Source organism: Pongo pygmaeus, chromosome 10 (assembly GCF_028885625.2).
Source record: "Pongo pygmaeus isolate AG05252 chromosome 10, NHGRI_mPonPyg2-v2.0_pri, whole genome shotgun sequence".
Taxonomy (NCBI): Eukaryota; Metazoa; Chordata; class Mammalia; order Primates; family Hominidae; genus Pongo; species Pongo pygmaeus.
In genome coordinates this window covers 105338696-105359517 of record NC_072383.2, presented here as the reverse complement: position 1 = coordinate 105359517, position 20822 = coordinate 105338696, and the positions used below count along the sequence as shown (strand labels likewise).

General features: G+C 37.7%; 1 protein-coding gene across 10 annotated transcripts in view; it reads right to left on the bottom strand.

Moving 5' to 3' along the window:
- RIC8B (RIC8 guanine nucleotide exchange factor B) overlaps positions 1–20822 on the bottom strand; it is a 116412-nt gene that overhangs the window by 53950 nt on the left and 41640 nt on the right. For all 10 annotated transcript variants that reach the window (XR_008493035.2, XR_010122695.1, XM_054445066.2 and 7 more), the window contains 2 exons: positions 17679–18287; positions 7302–7396 (listed from right to left, as the gene is read on the bottom strand). Coding sequence is in view for 8 of the 10 variants with exons in the window: in XM_054445066.2 (XP_054301041.1) it covers positions 7302–7396; positions 17679–18287 (704 nt within the window). In the remaining 2 variants the exon portion in view is untranslated. The remainder of the gene's footprint in view (positions 1–7301; positions 7397–17678; positions 18288–20822) is intronic.

The window sequence follows — 20822 nt, the reverse complement described above, 5'->3', positions numbered from 1 at the left end:
TTGATTAGGAATATGATAAAAATATTTAGAGGCTAATGGCACACAAAACACTGTCAAAAAACTTAGCTGTGAAGGGAAGGGAGGAAACAGGGTCATATCTCTGAGGTGACAAAGATCCGATAAAAGATTTTTTTTCTCACAAAAGGGATAGATCTCAGCATGTCACATATTGAAGGGATAAAGCCCAAAGAAGAGATTGAAGAACTAGAGGAGGAGTTCAATGCTGAAATAAGGCCTCAAAAGGCAGAAGAAAAAGGTGTTGGCATTAACCTTGGGCAGCGAGAGAGCCACTTAATTTCCTGAGATTGGCAGAAAACAGGAAAGAACAGGTGCATTTTACAGTACATTTATAGGTAGGGATGGGGAATTAAGGGTTTAAGAACGATCCTGCTTGACAGTTTCCAATTAGCCTCTTAAGAGGTCAGCAAGATCATCTATCTATTCATCCCTTCATCCAATTAATATTTATTGAGCATTTACTAAGTATACCTGTTCTAGGTGTTGGGTATATAATGGCAGACAAGACAGACACAATCTTCACTCTTCTTAAGCATAAATTTTTTTTTTTTTTTTTCCCAGACAGTCTTGCTCTGTCTCTCAGGCTGGAGTGCAGTGGCCCCATCTCAGCTCACTGCAATCTCAGCCCCCCAGGTTCAAGCGATTCTCCAGCCTCAGCCTCCTGAGTAACTGGGACTACAGGTGCCCGCCACTCGCCCATCTAATTTTTGTATTTTTTGTAGAGACATGGTTTCACCATGTTGGCCAGGCTGGCCTCAAAATCATGACCTCAGGCGATCCACCCGCCTTGGCCTCCCAAAATTCTGGGATTACATACAATTTAATGAAGGAGAGAAACAATAAACAAGTGGAAAAATAAAAGATGAAGATTATTTCAGTTAGTGATAAGTACCACGAAAAAAATAAAGCAGATGATAAGATAGTGACAAGATATGTGTGTGGTGGCAGGGGGCTGGGAGGGGGTTCTTAATCTAAATTAGGCAGTCAGGGAAGGCCTAACTGAGGAAGTGACATTTGAGCTGAGTTCTCAGTGTCAAGAAGGACTCAGCCTCTTAAAGATCTGGGAAAAGGATTCGAGGCAGTAGACAGAGCAAGTGTAAAAGCCCTAATAAGGAATCTATGTCTAAGGAAGAGAAAGAAGAGCAGAGTAGCTTGAATACAAAGTCATGCAGATTGTGGAATGGTAGGCTCCTGGAGGCAAGGGGAGGAAGTGGCTCCATGCCATGCAAATGTGCTGCTTGATAACAGAAAGACGGATGCTGTCCGGTCAGAGATTTCCCAAGGTGAAGGCCAATGCCTCAGATCCAATTCCATGGATTCATCCAATACAACACAACCAGAGATGGTTTCCCTCATTCAGAAGTTACTGGCATATTGCCATGATAACAGCATTCTGCCCAATTTATTAGGCAGAGACTCTGACACTTTAGCATGATATTCTGCCCTGAAGTCTTGTTGAAAGGGTTTAGATTTAATCCAGATGTCAGGCTTCAATGGCCATGCTAAGATGTATTTGAAGGCTTTAAGCTCTCTCATAATCTCACAACCCCTACCCCATGTTGCCAGGCCACCCCAAATATTCATAATAAAAACTAAGTAAAAACATGTTATCTTCTGAGGACAAGGGGGTGCAGAAGGCCTTTAGAGAGTTGCAAAGGTTTTGGTAGAATCATATACATAGGATGAAAGCAGGAACTGACCAGGGGAAACAGATTTTCTACATGAGACTGCATATCATAAACACATGCACAGTGATTAAAAAATTTTTTTTTCTCTTAATCCTTAAGACAGAGAAGAGCCATGAAAAGACTTAAAGTAGAAATCCGCTTTTTGAAAAACACCTCTGTGTGCAGTGGAGAAGACGGAGCCATCTGTCAGGTTAGGTAAAACTTTTCCTTAGGGCTCAGCAGCCTATGGAGAAAGAAGGTGGGCTGACAGATCTAGGGTTGAGTGCTTTAAGACTTGCAGGACACAGTAATGGAGTGGAGCAGGTTGAAATGATGAACAAATGTTTTAGAATAGAGATGGAAGAAAGGAAATCTACAAGAGGACTTAGAGATAGGAGAAAAAGGAATCATCAGAGGACTAGAAGTCTGGAAAAGGCCAGGACAGGTATCATTTGAGCAAGGAAGACTTTCTTCATCACGACAGACCATGGTGACATTGCCCTTTGAATTCTATTAGCAATTATTATTTGAATAATTAATTTACTGAGAAACTACTCAAAAAAAATCTGTGATATCTCTCTATCCCTGTCTTGAATTGTTATTTAGCTTTCCTAACATTTATGTATTTTCTCCTTATAAAAAAAAAGCAGATGATAAGACAGTGACAAGATATGTGCATGAGGGGGAGGGAGGGTCTTAATTTAAATTGGGCAGTCTGGGAATTTAGTCTCCATGTTTCTCCAGGTATGCACTGTGAAGTCCTCTAAGACCAGTGCTCAGCTATAGTTCAGAAAACATCTGTTCACCTAGATGACTGTCATTTACAGAGAATCAGCTTAAAGAGCTAAGAGCTTTATGATTACAACAAAACCAATCCAAACCCCTTCTCAGTCTCTCCAAAGTAAATTATCCTTTTCTGTACAACCATATAAGCTTATTCATGTCTAATACCGCACTCATCAAAACAACTCTACCTATTTACTTACAAATCTGTCTTATCTATTGATTAGCGAGTCATGGAGAACAGAGACTGTGCTGTATTCACCTTTGTTACTCAACATAGTGCCTAACACATAGTAGTGCTTAATTAATAAACAAATGAAATCAATTTTCAAACATTTATTAAAAGTCTGCCTTGTGTAATTAGAAGACTTAGTATTGTTAAAATATTAATACAACCCAAAGCATTCTATAGGTTCAATGCAATCCTTATGAAAATCCCCATGACATTCTTTTTTAGAAATAGAAAAACCCACTTTGAAATTCATATGGAATCTCAAGGGACTCTGAATAGCCAAAATAATCTTGAAAAAGAACAAAGCTGGAGAACTCACACTTACTCATTTCAAAACTTACTATAAAGCTACAGTAACCAAAACAGTGTTACTGGCCTGAAGCCATACAGACAAATGAAATAGAATAGAGAGCTCAGAAATAAACTCTCACATATATATATTCAAAGGTTTGGTAGAATGATATATACAGGATGAAAGAGGGAACTAATCAGGAGAAACAGATTTTCCACATGAGACTACAGATCATAAATACCTGCACAATGATCCCCCACCAATCCTGCTGCCAAAAAGTTTTCTCTTAATCCTTAAGACAAAGAGGAGCCATGACAAGATTTAAAGCAGACATTTGCTTTTTGAAAAACACCTGTGTGCAGTGGAGAAGATGGAGCCATCTTAATGAATAAATGAAAAGAGTTACGGAGAAGGATGGTGGTGATGGTTGCACAACATTATAAATAGAACCACCAAATTGCACACTTAAAAGATGGCAAATTCTGTAACTGTATTTTACCACTATAAAAAAAACTGAAAGAAAAAAACACTGCCATGTTTAAGGCATTGTATTTAGCATTGTAGTAAGGTGTTATTAGGTACTGTATTATGTACTATATTGTCCCCTTCAATATGTGAGACAAAATGAATTAGTCTAAACAAAGACACAGTAACAAAAAGCTTTATAAATACCAATGTACTCAGTGAGTAAAAGAAAACGAGATTGACAGCCTAAAATAAATTAAATCAAATCTGGTCCTCCCCGCCTCTCATCAGCATATAGGCCATCCTGATTTCTTCCCTTCTCTCCAAAATAAAATAAAACCACAACCACATGCCAACTTTTTTGAGCTAAGTATTTATGCATAAGCTTGTTGATTATGGACTGGAGTGCTGAAAATACTTTCAGGCACATAGAAATGAACAGAATTAGGATGTCCTTCAATGAAGCAAAAAATGTGGATCATACCAACAACCTACCTGTTACCATTAAGTATAGACAAAAGGAAATGAAAGAGAATTGATTTTAAAAGCCATATAAAATGTTGATTAGTGGAAATGAAGGTCAAGGTCTGCTGTCTTTACGAGCTAACTCATTTCATCTCTATGTCCATGTCCTCTTGACTTCTCTGAAAAAATTGCACTGTCTTACAAAGACAACGTATCAGAAAAAGCTGCCAGGCTATTTTTTTTAACTTACTTTTCTCCTAAAGCATCTTTATAGGCTCCTAACTTGGATATATCATAGAACTTATCTGGCTTCAGAAACACTTGGATTAAAAGAAAAAAGATGTCTTTACACGATCACAGGATAAACATAGGCATAAGTTCCTAAACAGTGTATCAAAATCAACAAACAACTTTTAAAGAAAGATTTAAAATAACTAAATATTATAAAATCCAGTATGTTTATCATAATACTAATAGAAGTAGCACATCAGTGGCACAGTGGCAGTGGCAGCAGCAGCAGCAGCAGTGCCATTTACTGAGTATTTTCTCATTGCCAGGGAAGAGGTGCTTTATGAACCTCTCATTTAATCATCATCACAACTCTTTGGGTTTGATGATAAAGCACAACCATACACTATACTACCCAGGGTTACCTATTTCATTAAACTTTTCTTTAAAGCAAATCAAAGTGTCCAAAAAACAGCAAAAACAAACTTAGAAAATAACTTTCAAAAATGGATTTTGAGATGTTACTTTGAAATCCTTTAAAAAAATTTTTATGCTTAAAACACACACACAGAGAAAAATTGTTTTCAGGATCACTACAGAAGCTTCCTAAAATAGCACTTTGAGGTTAGTGCCGTTTTCACTGTATTTAAATGGATTAGCCTGGAGTCATTACTGCTCAAAATGATACTAATCACTCTAATTCTGATTAAAGGAACATGCAAGGCCATTCCAGATAAACTGTTAAGTCAGCAGCAACCTCAATCTCCCAGAAAGCTTTTGAGAAATACTCATAAATCCTGTCTGTGGCTCTAGGCATGCTCCTTATTTACAGTGAAGCCGACAGGTTTTTATCAAAGTAACTGTTAAGATAAAAGCAAATTTAAAGAAAAAAGCGAGCATCACTAAGGAAAATAAATATGACTTTTTAAAAAAAACTTTATTTTAAAAACCTCTATTATATAGTCTTGCTCTCTTTCAACAAATACTGGGTGCTGCGTCAAGATATTAAATTCATTATTCGGAGAAATCTTTGGCAATGTATTTGTGACTAGTATAGCAATTTTGGTCAAAGTGCTTTCCTTTCACATCCTTGTATGATTATTTAACTTGTGATATCTGACTTCTTAAAAAAATTAATTTACTCTTGGGCTTATAAGAGCATTTCCTTTTAGTTTTAGGGTCTAAATTTCTAGTGTCTCTTAATTACGAAAAAAAATTACAGTGGGTCAAAATGCTTAATAAAATCTTGTTAGGATATGATTTATTGCAGTTAATCTGACTTTTTTTAAAGGTACTGTCTTAAGAAAACTAAAGGAATGTTTGATTTGTAGCTACAGAAAAAAATTACACTTTCTAATCAAGAAAAAAACAGTCTTTTGACAGGCTGCAGGGCAGGGAGTACACGGAGATAACCTACCAGCAAATTCAGTACAATATCAAATAATAAGTTGCTGATCATAACTAAAATAATATGGATTTAATTGAAAAATAACAAGCATATGTTTCATTTTATACTGTGGCTGTGTTTCTATAGTTTTATTTAAGCCGTATTTTGGAAAACTGAATATTTTAAGCGTTCAAAAAGGAATTTCTACTATTAAGAACAACCCTATGTTAAATTCTTTGTAGAGTTAATGCCAAAGTAATTTGTTTGCAGATATGAGTTTATTTGAATTGTTTAAAATGCCATTTGTATTCATATAGAATAAAGCACCATGAGCAGTATCATGATGAAGTGAGAACTCTTGTTATTGTAAATCTGATCCAGAATGGAAAGAGAACTGGAAAAATGCATTAATTCTTATTCAGTTGTTCTCAGAGTACGATAAATTTTTACAGCAGTCCATTAATAGTTTTAACAGACAAGTCGCAAAATTTGAACTATTTTATTTATTTATTTGAGACAGGGTCTCGCTTTGTCACCCAGGCTGGAGTGTAGTGGTGGAATCTCGGCTCATGGCAACCTTCGCCTCCAGAGGTTCAAGAGATTCTCCCACCTCAGCCTCCCAAGTAGCTGGGTCTACAGACGTGCGCCACCACACCCAGCTAATTTTTGTATTTTTAGTAGAGATAGGGTTTTGCCATGTTGCCCAGGCTGAGTTCAAGTGATCTGCCCGCCTCAGCCTCCTCAAGTGCTAGTATTACAGGCATGAGCCACAGCACCCAGCTGAACTATTTTATATATTTTATTTTAAAAATTAATTAATTAATTTTTTGAGATGGAGTCTCACTCTTTTGCCTAGACAGGAGTGCAGTGGTGCGACCTTGGCTCACTGCAACCTCCACCTCCCAGGTTCAGTGTTTCTCCTGCCTCAGCCTCCCGAGTAGCTGGGATTACAGGCATGTGCCACCATGCCCAGCTACTTTTTTTTGTATTTTTAATAGAGACGGGGTTTCACCATGTTGGCCAGGCTGGTCTCAAACTCCTGTCCTCAAGTGATCCACCGGCCTTGGCCTCCCAAAGTGTTGGGTTTACAGGCGTGAGCCACCATACCCGGCCTATTTTATATATTTTAATGCTAGACACTATGCCCTAATTCTTACAAGTTTTTTTAAAAAATAAAACTATCATTGCCAAAATATATACTTTTTGGTAAGTACTCCTCAAATGAAATTAATGAGAGTACTGGTTAAGTGTAGTAACTAAAAGCAGGGTTTAAATCCCAGCTCTTTCACTTGTTAGGGCTGTATAATCTCAGAGAAATTGCTTGATCTTTCTATGCATCAGTTTCCTCATCTATTAAAAGGAAAAATTGCAGAATCTACCTTATAATGTTGGCATGGTGATTAACAGAAGTTAATTGTTATAAAGCACTTAGCACAATGCCACAGAGTAAGTGTTCAATAACTGTGTACTATTATTGCTGTTCTGGATAAAACCAAGAACAGTAACTATTTGTGGCATTTGCAACAAATGCCAAATTCTCTTCTCCTGTTGAGCTGCAATATAACAAAGTGAAAGAGGGCAGAATAAAAATTTCTCATCAGGGCATAGTGATGATTTCCATGATAATTATTTCTGACCTACCAGTTACCTGATTTACTGTAGTATTTTCACTTTCTTGTGCTTATAACAATTGAAATTAGATGCACAAAACCAACAACAACTGATGATGTCCTTCATTGCGATATCAATACAGAGCTTACCCACCTGTGTAGCTCTTCTGTTTTGTCTTCAGTTGGACCTACGATTAGTAAACAATGACGAAGGACAGCTGCCATTACACGGAACTGATGAGAATCACTCTATGGCAAATAAAAAAGAAAGGAAACATTGGGGGTTGAATGCCTTAACAGTGGGGTCTGCTACTTTACTACATCTCTTGCCCACCCCAAACAATCATTCTTATACCATACATTTTAGACGGCAGAATATCCTAGGAAGAATTCCTGAGGCAATACTAATAGTCACTATCTCATATGAACAACCATAACCACTTCCAGAAATGCTGACCTAGCCACTCTCGTTTACCTTCTTAAGATTCAATTCCACTAGAGACTTTTTTTCATTTCCAAAAAGCCTAAATTCGTTTGTTCTATGGTGCACTGTTCCAGTTTACTAACCATTATAAAAGTTTCAACAGATGTGATGTTACCAGGTTATTTCAGAGACTGGTTGTACATCCTTAATAAAAATGTCTCACCTCTTAACTTTCAAAGCAATAAATCCACGAACTTCATTTTAATCAATCTTAATATCCTAATTCCCCCAGAACTACCAGCAAGTAATGAAAAACAAGTGATCTCCAATGTTTACTCATTGGCAGTGGTATTAAAGAGACACAGGGAGTTAGACGCAAGAAGGCAAACAGTAGGAAATAAACTAAGCCCTGAATAATCATTTGGTTTTCTTCATTTTTAGTGAGATCTTGGGCCATTACACCTGCTTTAATTATCTGCATCAAAGTCATATCTTTCTTCTTCCAGATTTTAAATAATTAAGAAGACACATGAAATTAGAGACAACTGTGATAGAGAGCCTGGATATGCCATATTTCAGGAAGACTCCAACTACCTCAAAAACTACTAAAAAATTATAAAACTTCTTTTTTTTTTTTTGAGATGGAGTTTTGCTCTTTTCGCCCAGGCTGGAGTACAATGGTGTGATCTCGGCTCACCACAACCTCCGCCTTCCAGGTTCAAGTGACTCTCCTGCCTCAGCCTCCCAAATAACTGGGATTACAGGTGCCCACCACCACATCCGGCTAATTTTTTTTTCTTTTTGTATTTTTAGTAGAGACAGGGTTTCACCATGTTGGTCAGGCTGGTCTTGAACTCCTGATCACCTTGACCTCCCAATGTGCTGGAATCACAGGTGCCAGCCACTGCGCCCGGCCAAAACTTCTTAATATATCATTGATTTCAAATCCATGTGAAGTGATATATTTTCATAAATTATACACATATATCCTATATTCATATATAGAACTCACATAACCCTTCTAGGAAGATGTCTCTCCTAAAATCTAGCAAGCAATTAGGGCACACTTTCGCAACTCATAATGTGGACAATAACATTTTAAATATAACATCATCATGTATAGAGCTGGATGAGAAGGAGGCCTCAGTGACCTAACTGAAATAAAGGCACTGCACTTGGGGTCAGGACTCTAGATTGGCACTTTAGACAAGTCATATAGTTTCTCTGAGCCTCAGTTTCCCCACATGAAACTCCAAATACTGGAGGGTTCTGTCAGGGTTACAAAGGATTAAAGAAAATGATATGCATAAAAGTGCTTTAATACTTTCAATAAAACATTTGAAGGTTGGGGGAAGGATAACAGAGGAAGGGAACAAAAGGCAAGACTGACAGAGCTGAAACAAATGATAAATCATTATAGGGGGAAAGGGGAAAAACAAAGAGCACTACTGGAATGACAGAGACACTAAGACTGGAAGGGTTGGAATGAATGTTGTCCCATTCACTATCCATCTCAAACGCCTGAATAAAAATTCTCTCATATGAGTCGGGCGCGGTGGCTCACGCCTGCAATCCCAGCACTTTGGGAGGCCGAGGCGGGTGGATCGCCTGAGGTCAAGAGTTAAGAGGCTAGCCTGGCCAACATGGTGAAACCCCGTATCTACTAAAAATACAAAAATTAGCCGGGCATTGTGGTGCAAGCCTGTAATCCCAGCTACTCGGGAGGCTGAGGCAGGAGAATTGCTTGAACCCGGGAGGCAGAGGTTGCAGTGAGCCGAGATCATGCCATTGCACTCCAGCCTGGGCTACAAGAGCTAAACTCCATCTCAAAGAAAAAAAAAATTCTCTCATATGTTAAATACCAATGTGAAACGCATTCATTACTGAACTCTTGATAAGATCTTATTTCCTTTGGTTTTAAAAATTAACTAGGGAATACACTTCCCTTTAAATTATATTTTCCTTTATTTTAGATATAAAAATCTTTCTCTTTTCATGCTGATGTTGACAGGCTTTTGGAAATCTATCCATTCGGTCTTTCCATTATTTGCAGCTGCAAACCAAAATTCTACTTTTTACCTTTTCCAGTTTTGATAACATCAACTCCCAAGTTGTACCCTGTGTCTACAATGTCCTCTTTTACTCTAAACCCACTAAATTAGCTCCATTTCTCTACTCAAAACAACTACCAAAATCCCTGGATTGTTTGCCTCTGCTCTTTGCATCGCTGGTTCCTTTGCATACTCCAGGTCTCAGCTAAAGTATCTTCTCCGAGAAGACTCTTTTTTCTCTCATGAAATCATAATTTGTAATTTCACATTTGTTTACTTGCATATACTCTGTTTCCTCCACTAATCTATTACCTTAATGAGGAAAGAGGGTATGTGTTTAATAGGTCATCGATAAATTTTAATGTAAATGTTAAGTATAATGTACATACAGAAAAGTGCACAAATCATAAGCATACAACTAAATTTTGACAAAATGAGCACACCCATATAACCAATATAAAAATCATGCAATGCCAAGATTAAGAATCCCAGAATTCTTTCCATACCCCCTACAAATGACCATCTTCTGCTCCTCAAGGGTAATTCTAACTTGTTCATGTCACAGGTTAGTATTTTGGTAGCTACTGAACTTTATACGTATGGAATCATAAAATACAGACTCTTGTGTTGGCTTGTGAGATTCATTCACATTACTCTGTGTAGTTGCAGTCTGTTCTTTGTCATCGTTTGAGAGCAGTGCTATTTGAAGTATGTTTGTGTACCACTGCTGGTCCCCACCCTGTTCATCACTGGCCTGCAACACCATGAGTACAGAAGGTATGTGTGAACATTTAGAAACTTTTGAGCAGTTTGGCGTTGTGTGTAATATTGTATTACACAAGAGTTTCATCCTGACAGATTTTTAGGGAAAAAAATCTGGTCCCTCACCTACAGATAGGTTAAGAAAGCACTGCTATATAGTATTCCAATGTATGAATATGCCAGTTTACTTATCTGCTGTTCTCCTGATTGACACTTGGATTGTTTCCAGCTTGGGGCTATCTTGGAAAGTGCTGATGTGAACACAATTTTTACATGTCATTTGATATCTACAGGTATACACCCTAGAGAGGAGATGCTGAGTCACAGGTTATACCCATATGTCAAGCTTTACCAGGTACTGCTCAACAGTGTTTCAAAGTACTTATACCAATTTATACCCCACCAGTTGCTCTACAGGGGCACCAATACTTGTCAGAGTCAGCCTTTTTAATTTTAGTCATTCTCGTGGATGTGTAGTGATTTCTTGATTGTAGTATACATGTTTATGATGACTAATAAAGTTGAACACCTTTTCATATGTTTATTACTCTTTGGATATCTCTTTTGTGAAGTTCCTGTTCAAGCCCTTTGCTTTTCTTTTCTTTTTTTTTTTTTTTGAGATGGAGTCTCGGTCTGTCACCCAGGCTGGGGTGCAGTGGCACAATCTTGGCTCACTGCAAGCGCCGCCTCCCGGATTCACGCCATTCTCCTGCCTCAGCCTCCCAAAGTGCTGGGATTACAGGCGTGAGCCACCGCACCTGAATGCCCTTTGCTTATTTTTCTATTGGGGTGTCTGATTTTTATTTTTATGGGTTTGTAGGACTTTTTAACGTATTCTGAAGAGAGTCATTGCACATATCTTCTCCTCCTGGTGTCTTGTCTTTTTGCTTCTTTTGATGAATTCACTTTAATGAAAATCGATTTGTCATTTCTTTAATTAATGATTTTATCCTTATATTGTCCTGTTTTAGAAATCTTTGCTCATATAAGAAATGTTTGACTTGCATGAGAGAAAGTCATGAAGATACTCTTCAATGAGCTTTATTATTTACCTTGTATATTTAGGTCTCATCCATCTCAAATTAATTTTTTGTGTATGGTATAAGATAGGGATTCAAATTCATTTTTTTCCACATGGCCATACAATTGATAAAGCCCTATTTATTAAAAAGCCCATTCTTTCACTACTGCACTTCAATGTTACCTGTAAGTCAGTTGACTGTATCAACTCTATTTATTCTATTCCATTAGTCTATGTCTCCATAAATATCTGTTGGATGAGTGCTATCACTGAAGAAGTCTTAACAAAGCTTAAAGTAGACACTATTTTCTACTGTTGGTTATTCTACTGTGTGACTTTCCCTAGGTAATTTAAACTCTCTGATCTTCACTGTCCTCACTTGTCAAATTGGGTTAATGCTCTTTCCTGTCTCACAAAGATGCCAGCAAAGAAATGCAACTGCTTTTTACAAAGCATTATACAAACAGCTTATACAACTGTTAATTAATTGTTTCCTGATTTAATTTTGATATTTTCAGTGCATCAATATTCTCTCCTCCTGAAATGATACCACCTTCAAAGGCTGAGAGAGAAAAGAAGTCCATAAGGATGAAGGGCAAAGGAAGAGAAAGACAGCAAGCAGGCTTGGTTGTGATAGTGAAAATCAAAATGAGGTAACATTAAAATGGAAAAAAAAACTCAGGAAATTCTTTGGGATCTCTTTATATAACTTTCACATCTTAATTACAGATTCCACTACTGCATATTTCCTTCAAAGTCTCTAAAATAATCACGGAACTAACCTCTTTTGTGACATTCCTAATTAACTTCTATGGACACTCACTGTTTTATCTCATTTAAATGGTATCCTTTGACTACTCAGATACTTGTACTTCTCTGTGTGCACTGGGTTGTCTGTTTCCAACATGTCTGCTGGTCTGTACTTTCTTATTACGTTTCAATGATACCTTGGAAGCACGGGAGAAGGGAATGTGGTCTTCATTCTAGGGATCTCTTACAGTCCCTAGAATAACATGCTCTCTTCCATCAACAGAGATATTTAGAAAAGTGTTAAAGCAGGAGGAAGACAAAGACAAGACCATTTCAATTAACTTTTCTAAAACTGACTTTATATCCTGCTAAAGAAATCAATTGGCTTTTTAAAACACACTACCTTTAGGAAAGGGAGACAGAGGCTGATTCCACATGTGGAAATAAGGCTAGCTACATTTCCCACTGAATGGAAAGCAAACTCCAAATTAATCTGCTGATGGCATCAGCAGGCAGGCACGAATTTAACACTGAGGCACGAATCTAAATTGAACAAACTGCACTAATTTGCTAAACCTCAAGAAAAACCTAGTCATTAATTTTCTATTTTTGGTGAACTGTAAATGAAAGTGGTCATAAAAATAACTAAAACAGTTTAAAACCAAATGTTTGCATTTTCTGTAATTGTAAAGCTGTGAAACAGGCAAAGATTTTAAAAAGTGAAATGCCCAGGGCTTGAAAAGGTATAAACCAACAATATTTTTCTGAAGGTAAATTTGGCAACATATATAAAAACACCTTGAAACTTTGAAACCCTCTGGCCCACCAATTTCAGGAATGTATCTACGAAGACTTTATAAGAAAAATCATTAGAATTTAAAACAGCAAGCAACTGCAAACAATCTAAGTGTCTTCAAAAGGGAGATTTGTTGAAGGTTGATACATCTTTCCTTATGAAGGAATACTCTAAGTATAAAATATATAAGTATTTTATATATTTTATATATACTTATATACTTATGAGTATTCCTCCTTCTCTTTTTTTTTTTTTTCCTGAGACGCTGTTACCCAGGTGGGAATGCAGTGGCACAACCATGCAGCCTTAACCTTCTGGGCTCAGGTGATCCTCCCACCTCAGCCTCCCAAGTAGCTAGGACTATAGGCTCATGCCACAATGCCTGGATAATTTTTATCTTTTTTTATTTTTTGTAGAGATCAGGTCTCACTATGTTGCCCAGGCTGGTCTCAAACTCCTGGGCTCAAGCCATGCTCCTGCCTCAGCCTCCCAAAGTGCTAGGATTACAGGCGTGAGCCACCACTGCACCCAGCCATATTCTTTATTTTCATAGGTCTCTTTATACTTATAAGTATGTATTATTTCACAAGAAGTTAGAAGGTGGTCATCAAAAATTTATTTTGGGTTGAAGAACCCTTTTTATCCCCCAAGTTAAATCTTAATTACAACCTATATTTAAAGAAAAGCAATAGCAATAGCAAGAACAATTGGTGCTCTTTATTTAAAGTGAGAGGGAGGAACTTGGAACACTGTCCAATTACTCCCAGAGGCCACTGCTAGGAACCTTGTGGCTTAAAGAAACACATGTTGAAAACCTACTCTTTATGAACTTTTATTGTGAAGAAAAAAGACTAAGATTATTAAATGACTGCATTTTTGTAAAAATGTATATATATATTCGTTTATATATTATACAATGAAGAATATAAAGATATACAATGAAGAATAGAAAGATATACTCCAGCCAGGCACAGTGGCTGACACTTGTAATCGCAGCACTTTGGGAGGCCAAGGCGGGCGGATCACTGAGGTCGGGAGTTTGAGACCAGCCTGACCAACATGGAGAAACCCCATCTCTACTAAAAATATAAAATTAGCCAGGGGTGGTGGCACATGCCTGTAATCCCAGCTACTCTGGAGGCTGAGGCAGGAAAATCACTTGAACCCGGGAGGCAGAAGTTGCAGTGAGCCAAGATTGCGCCATTGCACTCCAGCCTGAGCAACAAGAGGGAAACTCCATCTCAAAAAAAAGAAAGATATACACCAAAAGGCAAATAGTGCTTGGTGCAGTAGCTTACATCTGTAATCTCAACTACTTGGGAGGCTGAGGTAGGAAGATTGCTTGAGGCTACAAGTTCAAGACCAGCCTGAACAACATAGAAAGACCCATGTCTTAAAAGAATAAAAAACAATTAGCCGAGTGTGGTGGCCTGCACTTGTAGTCCCAGCTACTCGGGAGGACAGCTTGAGCCCAAGAGTTTGAAGCTGCAGTGAGCTATGATCACACCACTGCATTCCAGCCTAGGCAACAGACAAGACCCTGTTTCTTTAGTTAAAAAAAAGAGGCCGGGTGTGGTGGCTCATGCCTGTAATCCTAGCACTTTGGGAGGCCGAGGGGGGTGGATCATGAGGTCAGGAGTTCAAGACCAGCCTGGCCAACATGGTAAAACCCCGTCTCTACTAAAAATACAAAATTAGCCAGGCATGGTGGCGCACGCCTGTAATCCCAGCTACTCCAGAGGCTGAGGCAGGAGAATTGCTTGAACCCGGGAGCCAGAGGTTGCAGTGAGCTAAGATTGCACCACTGCATTCCAGCCTGGGCGACACAGCAAGACTCTGTCTCAAAAAAAAAAAGAAAAAAAAAAGTGTCTATCTTTTGAGTGGTGAGTTTACAGGTAATTTGTATTTTCTTATTGCTTATATGCCTTTTTCCTCGATATTATACAATGAGCATATATTATTTTCGTAAAAAGGAAAATAATGTTTATTTTAAAAGTTGGATTCTTCTGTACAAAAAGTTTTCCATATCCTTTTATTTCAGTCACTGTTTTAAAATTCTGGCAATTCTTTATGGGCTTGCCCAATTGAAGTAAACTGTCTTTTGTGTCTTTTGTCTGACAATCAAGCAGATATTAAAATCCAGGTAAATGGGCTCTTAGTAGCAAGTTTCTTTGCACTCTGGTGAGAGATTTTTTTTTTTTTTTGAGACAGAGTTTCGCTCTGTCGCCCAGGCTGGAGTGCAGTGGCATGATCTCTGCTCACTGCAAGCTCCGCCTCCCGGGTTCACGCCATTCTCCTGCCTCAGCCTCCCAAATAGCTGGGACTACAAGGCACCCATGACCGCGCCTAGCTAATTTTTTGTATTTTTTTTTTTTTTTTTTTTAGTAGAGACGGCGTTTCACCGTGTTAGCCAGGATGGTCTCGATCTCCTGACCTCGTGATCTGCCCACCTCGGCCTCCCAAAGTGCTGGGATTACAGGCGTGAGCCACCGCGCCTGGCCGAGAGATTTTCATTATGCTATGTTGTGGGTCCCTCACTAGAAAGTACTCTATGTTTTGGTCTCTGTCTTTCATACACTGTTTAACTTCCACAAAATGTTCATCCCCCAATTTTTTATCCCCCAGTTTTTCAAATGGCTGAATCATTCTGTTTCCAGATCTCAGGAGAGACCTTCAGAAAATTTCTCTTACTAAGTATTCTCAATCAGTGCGCTCTTTCTCTCCTAGCACTTAACGGAGTTTGAATTATATATTTGTTTACTGATTTATTACCTATCTCACCTAAAAAAACTGAAGTTTCATGAAGGCAAAGACAATGCCTATTATTTGCCAAAATATTACATAATGCTCGGCATTATGTCTAGCAATTGACCATAAATATTCACTGACTGACAGACTGATTGGATGAACGAATGACTAAATGTTTGCTAAAAGTTGACTTTGGAAACTCATGAAGACTTTCTTATCTAACTGGGTTGGCAAGAATCTTATTTTCAATAGTATTTAAATTTCTGAGCACTTCAATAATAGCCCAGAGTCACATTAAATGTGCATATTTTATAATGGCTATATCAACTGACTCACAACAGGTACTAGGTCAGAGATACCTGCTCCAGGATTACTGATCCTTTTCATGTATCTTTCGAAGAATAAATATTCTATAATACAGAATGAGTATCTGCTACTTCAACATTTTCTAAAGCTTCTTCTAGCTCCAATATTACTTATAACTTAAGTATACTAATGAGGGATAATCTCAATATACTGATATTTATTACCTATCAACCATCTCATACATATACTGTTGTGTAGCCACTGAATTTTAAACCCTTTTTTGTCAGGAATCTGAACAGTGTGAGCTACTATTTTGGGTATAATTTAAATAACAGGGGGCTCTAACAATGGCAAACCAACAGTCTCCGGAATTTAAGGTCTCAAATGGAGAACTTAAAAACCCCAAAACAAACAGCGTAAGAAAAATAACCATAGAAGGTACCAAGCATAGAAACATAACATTTTAAATACTTCCAAATATTTGGTTTCAATGCATAAATGGAGCATGTGGGCTTTCCACATCTTTTCTTGCCAAGTCCCAGGAAAAACTGACCATACTACAGTCATCTAGAACAGCTGTTAGGACTGATATTCAAATATTTCGTTTCAAAATACAGACCTATTTGCGCTTTAAAGCTCAGATGTCTGCATATTCCCACTATAACAATGCACTGAGATAATCCCTTTAAAGTAGGCTGCTGGCAAAAACAGATCTTTACTCATGGGTGAGAAGTGTTTCAAATGTTAGCCTAAATCTTAAAGTCAATTGTCAAAAAAGACAATTTGCTCTGGAACCAAAATCTCTTTCTTTTTACAGCAGGGGGTGAATTTCAAGTTATTTAAAGCTAAAAAGAGAATAAATGTGACATGTTATGCTTCTAGAAGGAGGGAAAAAAGCTTATGTCTAGTTCACTTAATTTGTTGACTTCCTTAAACTAAGTTTCCTATTTAGCATATTGTTCTTGTGGGTACTCAAATGTAAACTATCAAATCTGCCTCACTTTGGGTTGCTGAAGGGTCCAAGCCACAGTGAAGAAAGATCTTTGTTTAGAAATAAGTCAAGTGGTTTAAAATAACCTTTCCCACACTCTGGTATAATCAGCTTGTTTTCTAGAACTTATATATGAGCACAGATATCTAGTTGTGGTCCTATACCTCTGATAGTTATCTAACACTACAGAGAAACCTCCCAGAGACCGGGACGATAGGCACACACAGAGCATCTTCTACTCTCCTGAGCAGACAATAATTCTGATTGATCAACTTCAATTGGCTTGATCTGTCTTAACTTTTCTTTAAGACGGCAGCCACTGAAAATGCCTATAGCTTTATCAACCACATTGTTTTGTTTCCCCTCAAATCTTATAATTTAAACCTTATTCCTGAAAGAGGCACTCTTAAAAAGAGAGAATAATGCAACTCAGAAAACTATATTTGGCATCTTACAAAATAGCAGTCTATTTTTACACCTATTCTGATAGGTGTTATCACACAAATGGAAAGAATAAGACTTACAATGGTTAAGAAGTATATCCTGGGTAACACAATTGCTTAATGGGAGAAGTGGGAACTTTTTCCATTTCCCAACTTGTATTCTTCTCTTGCAGGAAACTCTAGGGATGTCCCAGACCAATTAAATTCCAGGTAGACAAAAATAGCCTTCTCTACCTTACCTCTTTATGCACCTTCCAACTGTCTACCGTCACATTGAAGAGAGCTTTGAGGGCCTCAATGGCACAGTCCGTCTCCTGAGGTGAGAGAGGAGGTCCATTATGGTCTATGGCCGATTCATACTCATCGGTCCACTTGATGCTAAAGGCACTTTCCAAGATCTGGGTTAGCAGCGGTAGTCCCTGGAGCTCATAGCGCAATTGTGACCTGATGTCGGTGTGCAAAAGTGACAGAAGGAAGAGCAAGCGCAAGTCAAAGCACTTAATGTCATTGATAAATTTCCGGTCCTTGCACTTTCTCAGGAGGTTACAGAGCTTTGCAGCAAGATTAAGTTCCAGGCTGAGCTGCTGTGCCATCTGACTGTTGAACACTATATTACACAGACATTTTAATGACTCCACAATAACTGGGAACTCTGATACTTTCTCCAAAGAATCATCTAACTCATTTAGCTTGGCTAGTCGCAGCAGTATCTGCATATTTTCCTTAGTTGTTACAGGAACTAAAACCTTTTTGTCTCTGGAGAGAATGCGGAGTACTTCCAGGCAGGACACTTGACATGTTGTTGGGATGTCCTTTATAAGGACTTTAAATATGCCTTCACAGAGTTTCTGAAAAACAAGAACGAGTATGCAAAAATCATTATTTGGCTCAAATGACTTAACACAGAATGTTTCTCTGCCAATGTATTTAACAACAGCTAAAAATCCAGAGAGAAAAGGTTTTTATTATTTTTTAAATCACGGAATGTTAGAAACTGAAATATAAGGTCACCATCAGGACGGAAGACAATCAGTTTGAATCATAGCTGTTCCCTTCCCAGAAATAAAGATTAACGTCTTAAGAATTGGTTCATATTTGTCCAGAGTACAGGCTCTTGCAAAAAGACTTAAAGAAGTATGCATTTCTGCTGAGTTTTAGTTGTGCTATTGCTTCTGAATTTATAGTTCTTCAGCAGCAGTCCCGTGTTTCAGAAACCCTAGAACCCCCTTTAGCTAAGATCTAATAATATTTAATCATCAAACAACCCCAGAGAAGAACTTTTGCTGACAAACTGATAAAAAATTATTCAAGTGTTAGGTTCCAAATAGAGTTGAATTAGCATATATTATGCCTTGAGCCAATTGCAAAAAGGTGACCCCTCCTGGTATACAAACTACAGAAAGAAGTTCCCACTGGGTGGGCAAATTAAAAAGCACACATAGCTTGGAAAGCTCAGACTGTGGACAGAATTTTAGCTTTCTTTTGTTATCTTGCCGTAGGGCACAGACTGTACAAATATATGTAGTAGTTCTGGTTCCAAACCTTGCTATCAGTATCTCAAAAACAATTCTAGAATGAACCCAAATATCTTATATTTCCTAAAAAGGATTTTTTTATACCATTGCCAAATTTAAGGATCACTGACCATTCCCTCAAAATTCAATGTCAGCTTTCTTCTCTACAAACTGCAGGTCTGGGTCTCTCAAGCTTACCCTTATATGTGAGGCAAGCAGGTATAACTACTCTATCACTGAACATTTCTGTACTCCCTTACATCTTATAAAAACAACAACTACTATTACCAATATAAGATTTTACAAAATTTCTATTAATCTATCATCAGACTTAATTCTTCAATAAAAAGAGGCTGCCTGTGGGTCCCATTATGATCTTGTCAGGAAACCTAGGCTATGTGCACATAGTCATCAGCTACAAAAATGCCTATTTTAAATGTAGTCATCCCTTGGTATCTGTGTGGTATTGATTCCAGAACCGTCTGCAGATAATAAAATCCACAGATACTCAAGTCTCTTATATAAAATGGTATAGAAGGCTGGGCGCGGTGGCTCACGCCTGTAATCCCAGCACTTCAAGAGGCTGAGGAAGGTGGATCATGAGGTCAGGAGATCAAGACCATCCTGGCTAACATGGTGGAACACCGTCTCTACTAAAAATACAAAAAATTAGCTGGGCATAGTGGCACATGCCTGTAATCTCAGCTACTTGGGAGGCTGAGGCAGGAGAATCACTTGAACCAGGGAGTCGGAGGTTGCAGTGAGCCAAGATCGTGCCACTGCACTCCAGCCTGGCAACAGAGCGAGACTCTGTCTCAAAAAAAAAAAAAAAAAAAAGGCATGGTATTTGCATATAACCTATGCACTTCTTACTGTATACTTTAAGTCATCACTAGATTATTTATAATATCTAATACAATGTAAATGCTATGTAAATCGTTGTATTATTTAAGGAATAATGACAGAAAAGTTTGTACATGTTCTACACAACTATCCTTTTTTTTCCTTGAGTATTTTCAACTTACAATTGATTAAATTCATAGATGCAGACTGCACGATACAGAGGGATGACTGTATTATGTTCTCTAAATAGATGTGGAAAAGAACTTTATCTGATAAGCCAAAAAAAAATTTCATAACATTGTCAGTTCTATCCCTGACATACCTGATATTTAGAAAAGACTTTCTCTTAATATTTTAGTATCATTGTCAAAGCACTTTTTTTGAATGTAGTTTGGGGATAGTGGAAAGTATAATGTGCCCATTATTAAAAGTATACAGAACAGGGAAAATTTTCTCCATATTTAGATCTTTCACATTCAAGACAAAAAAATACATTCTACATACTACTTCACATGTGGTATATTCCTAGGGGTGGAGTCAGATCACCTTTGTTTCCACACTATTTTATTCAAGAAGGAAATATCTACCTTCCTCCTTAAGTTGAGAAACATGTAATAAGGTATTATAAAATATATATGTGAATTTGGAGTTCTACATATCTAAAAGCACACAAATATCTTTCTTCCATTCTAAACCAAAAACAATAGCAACAATAAAATTATTAAAAAAAAAAACCTATGGGCAATATGGTACCTTTCTTCCTAATAATCTCAGACTCAAGAAAGAAAAAGAGCAGAGCCTGAAGACAAATTGGAACAGCCAGGGCTATACATAAACCAAATGGACTGAGAAACTCTGAGACATGAAAGAGATTAAAGGTGCCTACAAAATTTATAGTTAAAAACTGCTTCATCTAAAAGCTTGTAGAAGATCATCCGGCAAGCAAAGACAAGATTTTTTTGCAGTTTTTAATCATAGTTGTTCTTGAACATACCATTTCTCACTACAGACCTACCTCACACGGTG